The 13,907-nt window shown below is 45.3% G+C and overlaps 1 protein-coding gene across 2 annotated transcripts in view; it reads right to left on the reverse strand.

Moving 5' to 3' along the window:
* Positions 1 to 13,907, reverse strand: part of RP1 (RP1 axonemal microtubule associated) — a 325,691-nt gene that overhangs the window by 251,192 nt on the left and 60,592 nt on the right. For both annotated transcript variants that reach the window (XM_075920696.2, XM_025183398.3), the window contains 2 exons: positions 6,251 to 6,414; positions 2,084 to 2,170 (listed from right to left, as the gene is read on the reverse strand). In XM_075920696.2, coding sequence (XP_075776811.2) covers positions 2,084 to 2,170; positions 6,251 to 6,414 — 251 coding nt within the window. The remainder of the gene's footprint in view (positions 1 to 2,083; positions 2,171 to 6,250; positions 6,415 to 13,907) is intronic.

The following is a 13,907-nucleotide window of genomic DNA, read 5'->3' on the forward strand; positions in this document are numbered from 1 at the left end:
AGAAACCAAGAGGAACAAATTTTCTCCTTCCTCCTTGTGACACCCTTTTAGATATTTGAAAACCGCTATCATGTCCCCCCTTAATCTTCTTTTTTCCAAACTAAACAAGCCCAGTTCATGAAGCCTGGCTTCATAGGTCATGTTCTCTAGACCTTTAATCATTCTTGTCGCTCTTCTCTGTACCCTTTCCAATTTCTCCACATCTTTCTTGAAATGTGGCGCCCAGAACTGGACACAGTACTCCAGCTGAGGCCTAACTAGTGCAGAGTAGAGCGGCAGAATGACTTCACGAGTTTTGCTTACAACACACCTGTTGATACAACCTAGAATCATATTTGCTTTTTTGGCAACAGCATCACACTGTTGACTCATATTCAACTTGTGGTCCACTATGACCCCTAGATCCCTTTCTGCCATGCTCCTTCCTAGACAGTCGCTTCCCATCTTGTATGTATGGAACTGATTGTTCCTTCCTAAGTGGAGCACTTTGCATTTCTCTTTATTAAACCTCATCCTGTTTACCTCTGACCATTTCTCTAACTTGCTAAGGTCATTTTGAATTATGTCCCTATCCTCCAAAGAAGTCGCAACCCCACCCAGTTTGGTATCATCCGCAAACTTAATAAGCGTACTGTCTATCCCAATATCTACATCATTGATGAAGATATTGAACAGTACGGGTCCCAAAACAGACCCTTGCGGAACTCCACTTGTTATCCCTTTCCAGCAGGATTTAGAACCGTTAACAACAACTCTCTGACTACGGTTATCCAGCCAATTATGCACCCACCTTATCGTGGCCCTATCTAAGTTATATTTGCCTAGTTTATCAATAAGAATATCATGCGAGACCGTATCAAATGCCTTACTAAAGTCTAGGTATATGACATCCACCGCTTCTCCCTTATCCACAAGGCTCGTTATCTTATCAAAGGTTGCTCTCCTCCATTATGAGCTCCTGCCTTAAGCAATCCTTAAAGAGTCTCCTGGCATATAGGAAACGTCACGCTGTCCAGAGGCCAACAGGAGCTGGGAAACACGTATACTCTGTCAGCTATTGAGGTATCCCTTAATTCCTAGGCAGAGTCACCAACTAGGGGAGGAGACAAAGGAGACAGTTGCCCTGGGGTCCAGTCAGTTGCCCCAGGCCTTTAAATTGCTGTCTACGCAATGGCACGCAAGCTGGGTGGGGCATGTGTGGTATGCTGCAGGTGGTGCTTAGGGCTAGTTACCCCTAGCGCCGCCCCTTCTGCCCAACGCCCTGCCCCTTTCAATAGATTCAGAGCTGAGGTCCTCTTCCCCCTTTCCTCCCCCCCCCCCCCCCCCGGCATTCCCAGGGCAAAGTATGTCCTGTTCCTAGGGAAGAAGCTAAGGAAGCACCTGGACATAGCATGCAGTTACTGGGTAAATGTGGTCAAAGAATCCTGACCATACATGGTCATCATGTACAAGACAGTAACTAGATTTACTCCAATAGAACTACAACCATTGATACCATGTCTGAATCTGCCCTCAAACATTAATTGTAATGATTCGCTTTTTTCATCTGTAGCTCTCAAGGTGCTAAAGGAAGTTAAACATTGCTACCCTCAGTTCGCAGATGAGGACACAGACACAAAAAGGTGAAGTGACTTGCTCAAGGTAACACAGTAGGTGGCTGGCAAATCTGGGAATAGAAATCAGGTCTCCATACTGTCAGATAGCTGGCCTATCTCCCGGAGCCCACTTGCCACATCTTGCCTCAGCAAGGGTTGGAAACAGAATGAAAGGATTTCTGATATTGCCTATAAAAACGTTTCCTATAAACCACATAAATACTCAATATATAATTTGTCATTTAGAATTATCATAAATATTCAGTGGACATACTTAGATACACTGAAACTGAAACCTTATCAATGCAGCTCTTGGGCTGCTATAAACTCCCCTCAAGAACAACTCACAATAAATGGTTTTCTCAATGATGCAATAAAAGCATCAGCATCTGACTGAAACATTCCCCCAGGATTTTTTATTATTCTTTCGCTCATTTGGGTACAACACTTGTTTTGAAGAATATAAACCACCTGCTCAGGGTTCTCACCTCTTCACAGTGCCAAGAGGGGGATTCTCCAGAGTTATTGTGTCCTATGCGTATTTTATAGAGCTCTCCTATGTCTCCAGTGTCAATCTATAAAGGAAATAAATGGATAAATTGCATTTAGCTCCTTAAAAGAAAATTGCCAAAGAATAAATAGTTCACTGGCCATCACTTGCATATTATATTCCTGTTAAAAAACTGTTTCCTGCAGAAAAGTAACAATCAGGCATTGTGTGGTGTTTAAAATACAGCATCTCTTGGGATAAAATGGTCTATTTTGATTGTCTCATAAGTCTGTGTTTAGCAGATTACTTCCTGGGAGTGATGGGTGTATATGTCCAACGCTAAACATGGCTGCAGAGATCTTAGTACTCCAACTTTGAATATAAGGGTATGTCTACACTAAAGTGCTATTTCGAATTAGTTAATTCGAAATAAGCTAATTTGAAATAACGCATCTAGACACAAAAACTAATTTGAAATAGCATTTTTCTAATTCAAAATAACATGTCCACATTGAGTGGACCCTGAATCAAAGCTAAGGTTGGCCGGAACCAGTGCCAGAAGGGCATCAGGGTTGGACTTAGTGTGTGGGTCTGTTGCCTCAGGCTATCCGAGATCTATCGACTGGGGACATTTGCCCCATTCCTTCCTCACGTCCTTCCACTTATCCTTCCCTAGCCCCCCCTTCCTGATGTCAAATAAAATGCACTTCTGTCTCAAAAATACAAACTCTGTTTATTTAACAAAACTGTGGGGGGATGAAACTCTGGGAAGACTGCGAAGGGTGGCGGGAGAGGGGAGGAGAAAGGGTGGGAGAGGGGAGGCGGAAAACTTGGAGGAGGGAGCTGGAAGGGGGAAGCAAGGGGAAGAAGGGGAAGGGGAAGCTCAGCGCTCAGGGGTGGGGGTCTCGCCAGGCCAGCTGCCTTCCAGCACCAAGGGAGAGGGGGCCTTGGTGTCCCTGGGGGGATGGGGAGGAGGGTGCGGAGGTTGAGGTGGTGAGTGTGGAGATTGAGGAGGAGAGTGTGGAGGTTGAGGAGGAAGAGGTGGGAGGGGGGACAGGAGTGGAAGAATGAACAGTAGCCGGGGGGGGACAGCAGGCGCAGGACCGGCACTGGGCAGCACGTTCTGCACCAGGGCCTGCAGATGGTGACAGATGGCACGACCCTGGGCAAGCAGCTCCCGCTGGAACTCCCGGTCATCTGAGCCCACTGCTCCATGATCCTGGTCTGGGCTTACAGGGCCTGCAGGTGCTGCTCTCTGTACCCCTGCCACGTGGTGGTGGTCCTGCTGAGGCCGCGGGTGCTGGGGCATATCCCGGGCAGGGTGGTGCGCCCTGCACGTGCAGCTGGTGCGGCCGTGGAGAAACAAGAGAAGTGGTCAGTTATCCCTGGGGACTCAGTGGATGATGCCCAGCCCCCTGTGATAGGTGAGGGCGACCATGCCCTGCATCGTCAGAACCGATGTGTTTGTACAGAGGCCATGTTCGGCATATCCAGCTCTGCCCGGGAGTGGAAGCTGCCCCGAGACTGCACCAGTGCCCCTGTGCTGTGTATAGTGCAGCTGGGGTGGGAGGGGAGATGTCCCCTGGCCCCCTGTAGAGGGGGTATGTGAAGGGAGGGCATTCTGCTGTGTCCCACCCCGAGGTCGGGAGCGTGTCTGGTCTCTTCACACACACGTGTGGCTATCGGGCCATGGCCCCTGTGTGGCACGCAGCTGGAGCCACCTGCCCAAGGGTGGCACGGTGCATGCCCACATGTGCACAGGTGACTGCATGATCCATAAGAGGCATGGCCCGCACGCGCGGTCCCTGGTCTCCCTCCCCACCTCCCCCCCAGGTAGGGGAAAGTGCTGGCACTTACCTGGTATGGCCTCCCCAGACCACCCTGCCGACTCCGGTGCCGGGACAGTTGGTGGTGTCCCCTCTGCTGCTCCTGGGTCAGGGCCCTCAGCTCCCGGCTCGCTGACCCTTGGCCTGGCGTGGACCGTCCCATCCCCCAGGATTCAGTCAAGGTTGGGGAAGTAGGGACAAGTGGTAGCCCCTGCTGCAGTACCGCCCCTGGTGGCCCTGGCGTACGCCTGCCGCAGCTCCTTAACTTTCAGGCACACCTGCTCCTGGGTGCGCCTGTGTCCCTTGTGGGCCATGGTGATGGCATACCTCCAACTGGTGCAGAGATCATGGACATTGGGGGCTTCCACCCACACCTCAATGAAGTCCATGATCTCTGCACCAGTCCAGGCAGGTGCGCACCGTCTACAGCCCTTGGCTGGCCCCTGGGTGCTGGGGGATTGGGCGGGGGATGGCTGGCTGCCACTGTCTGCCCTTGTGCGGCCACTAGGTGAGGGTCTGCGGCTGCTGGCAGGCCTGGCACATGCCCAGTGGCCAGACTCTACCTCTTTAAGAGCCCCGGGGCTGCGGGAGAGGAGAAGAGTTTTCCTGGTTGTGCCCAGAGTGGCCACCAGGGCTCCCTGGGAAGGGCTGGAGGCCCCCTATTTCGAATTAAGTGTCTACACAGCACTTAATTCAAAATAGCCATTTCGAATTTGGCATTATTCCTTGTGGAATGAGGTTTACCAAATTTGAAATAAGCACTCTGCTATTAAAATCAAAATAGCGGTTTGCATAACGGCTGTTATTTCGAATTCACTTTGTAATGTAGACATACCCTTAATCTGCCAAACAGCAAGGTGTGAACAAGGGTGCTCTTATCAACTTAAAGATCATCCTTTGGGAACTTACTAGTGAACATCTTTCAACCTCGGGTATGAGTTTTCCTGTGATTTAGCTCACTCATTGAAATTGCTTTACTCCCAGTGCAACATCCTGAAATGTGCATCTTCTGAATTCACTTATACTGCAGAAGTGCATGTGAAGCAAACCCTTGGGTACTAATTCCTGTGTGCTTTGGGAAAAGAACTTCCTGCACAGAGCTACATAAAGGCAAATGCTTGGCTTCCCTTCTGCTGATATGCCTGTCAAACAGAGAGAGCCTATGGCAAGACTAGTCCAGAGGGGCATTAAAAAGGTTGTTCAAATGGCTCAGATACAGGAGAGAAATGAGGGGGGGGAACAAAGGTAGGAAGAGGAATTGTGTTTGCTTTTGTATAAGCAACCCTAATCTACCTGCTCCCTGGACCATTGTTGGGTGCATCCTTCAGTGCTTCAAAAGATCTTTAACCTCAATAAGGGTGTGTCTAGACTACCTAGTTTTGTCGACAAAAGTGGACTTTTGTCGACAAAACTATACCAGCGTCTACACTACCGCTGAGTTCTGTCGACATAACGTCGACAGAACTCAGCAGTTTTGTTGACGCTGGTAAACCTCATTTTACGAGGCATAACGCCTTCTGTCGACAGAACTCTGTCGACAGAAGGTGTTATTACCTGTAACACTGCGTCCAGACTATGGAGTTCTGTCGACAAAGCAGCTTGCTTTGTCGACAGAACTCAATGTGTCTGGACGCTCTTTGTCGACGGAAGTTTTGTCGACAGTATCTGTCGACAAAACTTCCGTCGACAAAACGCGGTAGTCTAGACGTACCCTAAGACTGTTTCTGAAGCCACTGCTTTAAATGAAATTTGCTTTTCTGTTGATAATTTGGCTTCTATTGTACTATTGCCATTTTCTTTTTCCTCCGGGTTTCCAAGACACTCTTGGAGTTCATGTGTATTATGTTTTTGTGCTGATGTTTTTGTATTAAAATAGCCATCATAGGTATTTCTATGATCCCTATACTGTTTGTGCATCTCACAGTCTTTAATCACCTTTGGATGATAGAGAAGGATCATTATTCCTATTTTACAGATGGGGAACTGAGGCAGAGACTAAGGCCCTGCTTCTCAAAGGTGTTTAGACACCTAATTCCCACCTGAGCTCTACTGTTTCATTTCAGATTTAAGTCTCAAAAAGGAACCCAAACGTTTGGCTTCTCTAGTCTTTGCAGTTAATTATTTGGTTTTATACACAGTAATTATATGATTCATAATGAATTATATTGAACTTAATTGGCATTTAAGAAAAATAATTCAGTTTAGCTCTGTGTTTAAATGTAGCATTACTTGTTTCCTGGTCTACTGTGCAAAAACTGACTGTCCTTTTCATTTCATTTTATGTAATCTGCTAGGCCACCAAGGACAATACACAATATATGGAATATTTAATTACTTACAGTGAAGATGTCTTCATTGCCCTTCTGAAACAATTCCCTTTCTTCTCCATACAGAAAGATAGGTCCTGAATTATTGTAATCCCCATACAATATAATATAAACCTGTGAGCTGGTTCCTGCAGATGGGATATCACTGGTGAGGAGAGACACCTTCCATTTGCCAGCTATGAAGACATAAAAGGGTACATAAAAGGGAATCCATGATACCCTGATAAAATTGGTTTAAATAATCAGAAATTGAAATGACACAGTGCAAACAAATATAAATATACACATCTGTATATACATGCCATAAAAAGCAACCGGTAAGTGATTATTGAGCTTGTATAGTTAAAGCACTCAGTTAACCAGAAAATGTGACTTGGGCCCCGAATGCAAATCTTCTTTTGATAGTGTAAAGGACTGCAAACTTCATGTGATTTTTAGGTATGCAGATCCTTTACTTGTCCTTTTGTGCATATACAATACAACACAACCTAATTTATCAATGCACAGTGTCAAATATTATATGATTTGACATCATGGAGGTTTTTTGCATCCTTACATCCACGGTGTGTGAAATAACAAGATACCCTCAATCTAATTCCATAGCTATAAAGGTCCACTGCATCTTTTTTAATTTAGTCGCCCTAAAAAAGTTCTCTTCAATCAAAAGCATGTATTTTATTAAGTATGTCAGCAGTAGGTATATTTCTGTTTCAGTAAGCAGCACAGCTTTTTCATAGTATGTCTACACTACAATTGGAAGTACAATAGCAACTTGGGTAAATATACCTGTGCTAGCTTTAATCTTGCTAGTGTGCACAATAATTGCAGTGAAGAACACAGTTATGCAGGCTTCAGTGGGAGCTAGCAGCACAACCTTCAGCAGACTTATATGGACCATGTGGAATATTTTCCACCTTTTCTTCACTAATATTTTTAGTTATCTTACTTAGGTTAATGTCAGGCCCACTGATGGGGGGAGGAGTTGAGAAGGGGGTCTGGTGATTCAAAGGGGACCAGAACCACTAGCTTCTGCCGCTGCTACTACAGTAACTGTAGTACCCGGAGTGGGCCCTTTAAATCACCACCAGAGCAATGTGCCATGCACTCCAGGTGGCCCTAAACGCTGTGGGGAGTACCTTGTTCTGGGTGGCTCAGGACTGGCTGCCCCCGGCCCTGCCCTTTCCACCTGAGATCCTGCCCCTTCTTGGAGCATGGAGCCAGGGCCCCTCTTCACCTTGTCCAAAGGCCCAATGTCACTGTTGGCTCCCCTGGTTAGTGTTAGTGTGGGCATGCAGGTCAACAATGCTGCAATCACCCTCCATGGTCAATGTAGAAGTACCCTCAGTGGCAGCCCAAATAATGAAATGGTTAATTAAATAATTAACTGTGAGGAAATTTAGGTGAAAAGATAGGTAGTCAATGGATGAGAACAGTCATTCCCTAGGAACATAAGAACAGTCATACTAAGTTCATCTAGCCCTGTATCCGGTCCTCTGACAGCAGCCAATGCAAGGAGCTTCAGAGGAAATGAACAGAACAGGTAACCTTCAAGTGACCCAACCTCTGTCTTCCATTCCCAGCTTCTGGCAGACGTTAGGGACACTATGACTCTGTTATATGCAAGACAGATTAGTCACTACAGTGTGGCCCACCCTCATGCACTTACTGCAAGTAATGTGACTTGAGCCCCGAATGCAAATCATCTTTTGATAGTGTAAAAGACTGCAAACTTCATGTGATTTTTAGGTGCAGTGAGGGACCCCTCCATGCTGTCCCACAGTGTCATAGAAGCCACACTAAGCAGCAAGGCCAGGTATGTTAGTTCTAGCTCTTCCACTGATTAGAAAGCAATGACTGTTGATATTTCTGTGTCCGTCACAGCCCTTAGTTTGAGCCAAGATTTCATACCTTGGAGGAAGTTCTGATTCACCATATTCACAGATAAGGGAACTGAGAGTTTTCACAAAGCAACACTGGAACTGGAACCCATGGGTCTAACATAACTGAGCCCTATCTCAATGTCTGTGCTGTATAGTCTTTCAAAATAAACATGTCAGATTAGGGGCTTGTGCAATTGACACTAATACAGGGTGGTTCCTTGCCTCTCTCAAGCAAATGTATAACTCTTCTAATAGTTCCAGCCTACGAGAACTGGTTCTTTAGCTCAAGAAATAGAGGGTCTTTTTTTTTAACTTTGAGAGGCCTTGGCTTCCTGCCCTACAAATGATCCAACAAGGGTGATTGTTACATTTACCTATGCAGTTTGTAAAGCATACACCCCAATCAGCTCCAGGAATCATGAATAAAAACCATGGCTCCTGATGCCTAGCCTGTCACTGCTGTCTCACAACTACTAGTGTAACTCATTGGCAATGGGGATGGGTTGTGGATCCATACCTGGGCTGCTCCACATGGGATGCTTATCCCACACTAGTTGCTCCTATACTGGATGTAGAAAAAGTATGTGCTGTGGAAAATTAACAGGTCAATGTCTGTTGATGAGCCAGGTATGGATAGATCAATATATAAATTAATGCAAAGATGTGGAGTACTTGTTGGCATGCTTTCATATCATAAAATGCTGTACTTAAGAGTAAACTGGGATTGTATGCTAAGAGTTGTTGTGCTGGTTTTTCAGTTATTTGTATTTGGTTATTGGGAGCTCTCCCTATAAGAGCTGGGTGTGGCAAAGATAGTGCGTGTGCTGGAGATCAGGAACAAAGTGTTGGGGCTGAGCCTGTGCATTTGAAGAGTGGGATACCCAGCCTATGTCAATGCCAAGAAGTCAGATCTTGATTTCATAAACTTATCTTTCCAGAAGGCAAGTTTCATTTTCAAAGGTGCAATATTAGCACGTATGGGGAACTGGGTGGCTCAGGACATTGGTAATGAACTAAAAGAGCATTTCACCTGTAGGTCACCCACTTGAATTCTGCCCAGATCAGCAAGAGTTAAAAATGCCCTCATCTAATAGGTGCCTGATAGACTTTATTATCTGATTTTGAGGAGTCCCCGTTATGGCTCCCACTTCCCATATTTCACCATGCTTTATCCTAGCTTGCAAGCTCTTCAGGGCAGAGGCTGTCCCTTACTATGGTTATGACTATGCTTTGAGACAGGGTTGTAATTTCCAGTTTAAAAAGATATATCCACTCTAGCTCTGACTGAGCCAACACACTAAAAATAGAGAGTAGCCATGACAGCATGTTTGATTAGGCACCTGAAAACAGATCTGTCCAAGGAGTAGGCATGTACAGTAGACTTCCAATAATCCAGCACCTTTTGGACCTAGGTGGTGCGGGATTATCAGATTTTCCGGAGAATCGGGAGGTCCGGTACAGCTGCATGGCTTAACAGCTGGCCAGGACACAATCTCCCTCCCTCTCCCCTCCCCTTCCCTTTCCGCTTCACGTTTCCTCTGTGCTGTAACCTGATCCTCCTGCCTCTCCCCTCCCCTTTCCCCTTCGCTGAAGCAAAACACTCTTCTCCATACTGTAACACAATCCCAATTCCACTCCCTCGCCCCCCAACCTTATGTTCCATCTGGTTAGAGCCAGCACGTGTGCTGAGCGGCAGGCTTTTTAATCAGCTGGTCAGGAGTGCTTGGCATTTTGATGCCGGAGTATCGGGAGTGCCAAACAGTTGGATGCTGGACTATCGGAGTTATACTGTACTTGGAGTGGCTAGCTTGTCCCCTCCTCCCTCCCTCCCCCATGCCCACACACAGTAGATAATCAATGTAGAGATAATCAATGTTCATAACTGTTTACTTCAGATGAAAGTGTGTAGGAAGATCTTTGATTTCAATCCACAAACAGGAGTGAATTTCTCATACAAAATGGTGTGAAATATATATTTTCTGCAACCATGTGGTAAAATGGTTAGAATAAAAGACTATATGGGAATAAGGGCTTCTAGATTCTATTTCCATTTCTAGTTACTGATTTAGGTGATGTAACTCCTCCATTCTGTGTCTCTATTTAGTCGTCTGTAAAAAAAAAAAGTGGTACAGTAATTGTCATGGCTGCCCAGTGATGAGCAGGTTTTAGATTCCAGCACTGGCTCTTTTTTTGTTTGGACACAAATAGACAGGCAGAGGCACAAAATGATAGCCTAACCTACATTTAAATTACAGCTCAGTATGTAGTTCCTGGCTTTTGCACTGGGTATGGATAGAAATAAAAGAGTAACAAAATTTATTTCTCATAGAACTCCAGAGACTAGTTGAGTGCAAACTCCTCTAGCCATTTTTATTCACTGCTTCTCTCACTGACAGTGTTCTGACTGTAGAATGAGTCTGGGTATTTATCACACCCACAATCCATTAAATTCTTTAAGAATATGTGCTATGGCTGTCACTCAGAATTACATCATGTAATCGTGGTGTCATGCAAAATGACAACAGGCAAGCTGAGATACTAGCAGCTATGTTTCTGGGCACAGAGTTGTATTTTTAAAATTTGAAGTAATCAATAAATAATACACATTTTATTCTATCACATCCTCACCACAGTTAAATTTTAGCCTTTGTGGATGGGACTTTATTACCATTCAGTGAAAAAGCTAGGTCAGATTTTTTTTAAAGGGATTCAGATGCGTAAACAGGGAGACAGGCTCCTAAATCCCCTATGAGGTACCATTGATTTTTTTAAAGCTGCAGCTCAGGTACTACCTGAGCCTCTGGGTGCTCAAGTCCTGAAGCAGCCGTGTTTCCGCACCTTAAGTATCGTACACTGTGTCTAGACTACGTCCCTCTTTCAACAGAGGGATGTAAATTAGACACTATGAAATTACAAATGAAGTGGGGATTTAAATATCCCACGCATCATTTGCATAATTGTGTAATGGTGCTTTTTCGAAAAAGCACCATTTTGAAAGTAAAACTGAGGTTTAGACTCCTCATTTTTTGAGGAGTACAGGATCTTTCAAAAAAGCCTGCCATTTTCGAAAGAACTGCATCTAGACCGCAGTTTTGCTTTCAAAATGGTGCTTTCTCAAAAGAGTGCTATTACGCAATTATGCAAATGAAGTGCGGGATATTTAAATCCCCGCTTCATTTGCAATTTCAAAGTGTCTAATTTACATTCCTCTGTTGAAAGAGGGATGTAGTCTAGACACAGCCTTGGAGGTGGAAGCAGCAATGCTTAGGCCAAAGCCCTTGAGACTCCAGAGCAGGATTTTTAAACTAGATAGGGAGGGCTAACTGCAGGCCATTATAGGCAGGATGGTACAGGGAAACTCAAGAAAAGTTTGAGAGAGGAATCTCATGTGACCAGGAGACAGATAAAGAGAGACTTTTACAACCAGTAGGGCTTCAACAAACTAAGGGTGACCTGGCTCAGATGAGGTGTGTCTAGACTACAGGGTTTTGACGACAAAAGTAGACTTTTGTCAACAAAACTATACCTGCGTCTACACTGCCGCTGAGTTCTGTCGACATAACGTCGACAGAACTCAGCAGTTTTGTCGACGGCTGTAAACCTCATTCTACGAGGAATAACGCCTTTTGTCGACAGAGTTCTGTCGAAAAAGAAGGTGCTATTGTATCTATGCTGTCCTTTGCATCTACATTGTCATGTCGACAAAGCGGCTTGCTTTGTCGACAGAACTGGCTGTAGTCTAGACGCTCTTTGTCGACAGACGCTTTGTCGACAGTATCTGTCGACAAAACTTCTGTTGACAAAAGCCTGCAGTCTAGATGTACCCATGGGCTACGTCTAGATTGCATCCCTTTTTCGTAAAAGGGATGCAAATTAGACGTATCGCAATTGCTAATGAAGCGGGATTTAAATCTCCCCCGCTTCCTTAGCGTAAAAAGGGCTGCCGCTTTTTTTCGGCACGGAGCTTTGCTGGAAAAAAGCGCCAGTCTAGATGCGGACCTTTTGGAAAATAAAGCCTTTTCCGAAAGATCCCTTATCCCTTATTTTAAGAGGGATAAGGGATCTTTTGGAAAAGGCTTTATTTTCCAAAAGATTCGCGTCTAGACTGGCGTTTTTTTCCAGCAAAGCTCCATGCCGGAAAAAAGTGGAAGCCACTTTTTATGCTAATGAAGTGGAGGAGATTTAAATCCCCGCTTCATTAGCAATTGCGATATGTCTAATTTGCATCCCTTTTACGAAAAAGGGATGCAATCTAGATGTAGCCATGGTGACCACCTGGAGAAGGTTTACATCTGAGAATCTCAAACAAAGGGATGCAACTACCGCTGGTCTATCAGCCAGATGCATCAGGTGAGCAATTTAAATACCTAAACCCTTAGCCTCTCCTCAACCCTCTCTCAGTATTTCACTGCTGGCTTGCTAACATAGCTCCACGTGTGACTTGTTGTCAGGCTACTGAAAAGCCCTTGCTTAGGTACTTAACTAGCTGTGTGGGAGCAACACCTAAGTTCTCTTACAACATCCTCATTCTGTTTTGTAGAGTTTCAAAGCAAGCACTACCTTGAGACAGAGGGGCTGCGTCTAGATTGGCATGATTTTGCGCAAATACTTTTAACGGAAAAGTTTTTCTGTTAAAAGTATTTGCACAAGAGGGTGTGTCTATACTGGCATGTGCCTTTGCGCAAAAGATTTGCTTTTGCACAAAAACATCCGTGCCCAGTGTAGACGCTCTCTTGCGCAAGAAAGCTCCGATGGCCATTTTAGCCATCGGGCTTTCTTCTGCAATAAATTAACTTGTCTGTCTACACTGGCCCTCTTGTGCAAGAATACTTGCGCAAGAGGGCTTATCCCTGAACGGGAGCATCGGAATATTTGCGCAAGAACCACTGATTTTGTACAGTACAAAGTCAGTGTTCTTGCACAAATACTCACGGCCAATGTAGACAGGCAGTAAGATTTTGCGCAAAAGCAGCCACTTTTGTGCAAAATCATGCCAGTCTAGATGCAGCCCAAGAGTTCTTGCTGTCAGACATCAACAAGGTAATAAAATATGGAAGGGGATATCTCTCTCTCCCTAGTGGCTATGCTGCTGTTATAAACCTCCTTTCATTAAAGAACTAGAAGATTTACCCAGCGTTGCTTGGCTCCTTAATTCAATTTTTGTTTTTTGGAAAATAAAATGAAAATGTGCGTGCTTCATTTAAATCGTTGTTCTGGAGTGGGGTTGGAAATGAGTGGTTCAGCATGCAGGCTGCCCTGTGGAGAAAAGACTTCCCCAGCTCTCTCTCTCCACAGCAGCTTGGGGCTGGGAGAGAAGTGTCTCTCCATGGTCACACAGCTCCAGTGGGCACTGGTGGGGAGGGGTGCATGTCCCCTGACTGGGGCAGGTCCAGGTTTGTCTGCCTCCTGCGCTCCCAGAGTGCACAGTGAGGAATATAGCAAACTATGCAGTCTCCCTTCACTCCCTGATGAAGAGGAACAGCCAGTAATGTCCCCATATGAATTGGTGGGGAGCTTTAGCTCCTCACCATCCTCTCTGAAGAGCACTTGGGGAGATAGGAGACTCAGGTCTGGGGCAGTCCCAAATGAGGAGACAAGCCCCCAGCCAGCCTCTTTCACCTGCCTGGTAGTTCTCTTTTCTGTTTGGTTTTATGAGAAGCAATCACATTCCAGGCACATCCCATTTTCTTGGCATAACCAAACCCTTCCCTTGCTTTTAAGTTATGATAAAAAGAAGCTTTACACCAAAATGGTGATCCTACTGTTTATGAGGAGTTCTTAGACAGACA

This window comes from Pelodiscus sinensis, chromosome 2, assembly GCF_052426305.1.
Source record: "Pelodiscus sinensis isolate ZL-2025 chromosome 2, ASM5242630v1, whole genome shotgun sequence".
Lineage (NCBI taxonomy): Eukaryota > Metazoa > Chordata > Testudines > Trionychidae > Pelodiscus > Pelodiscus sinensis.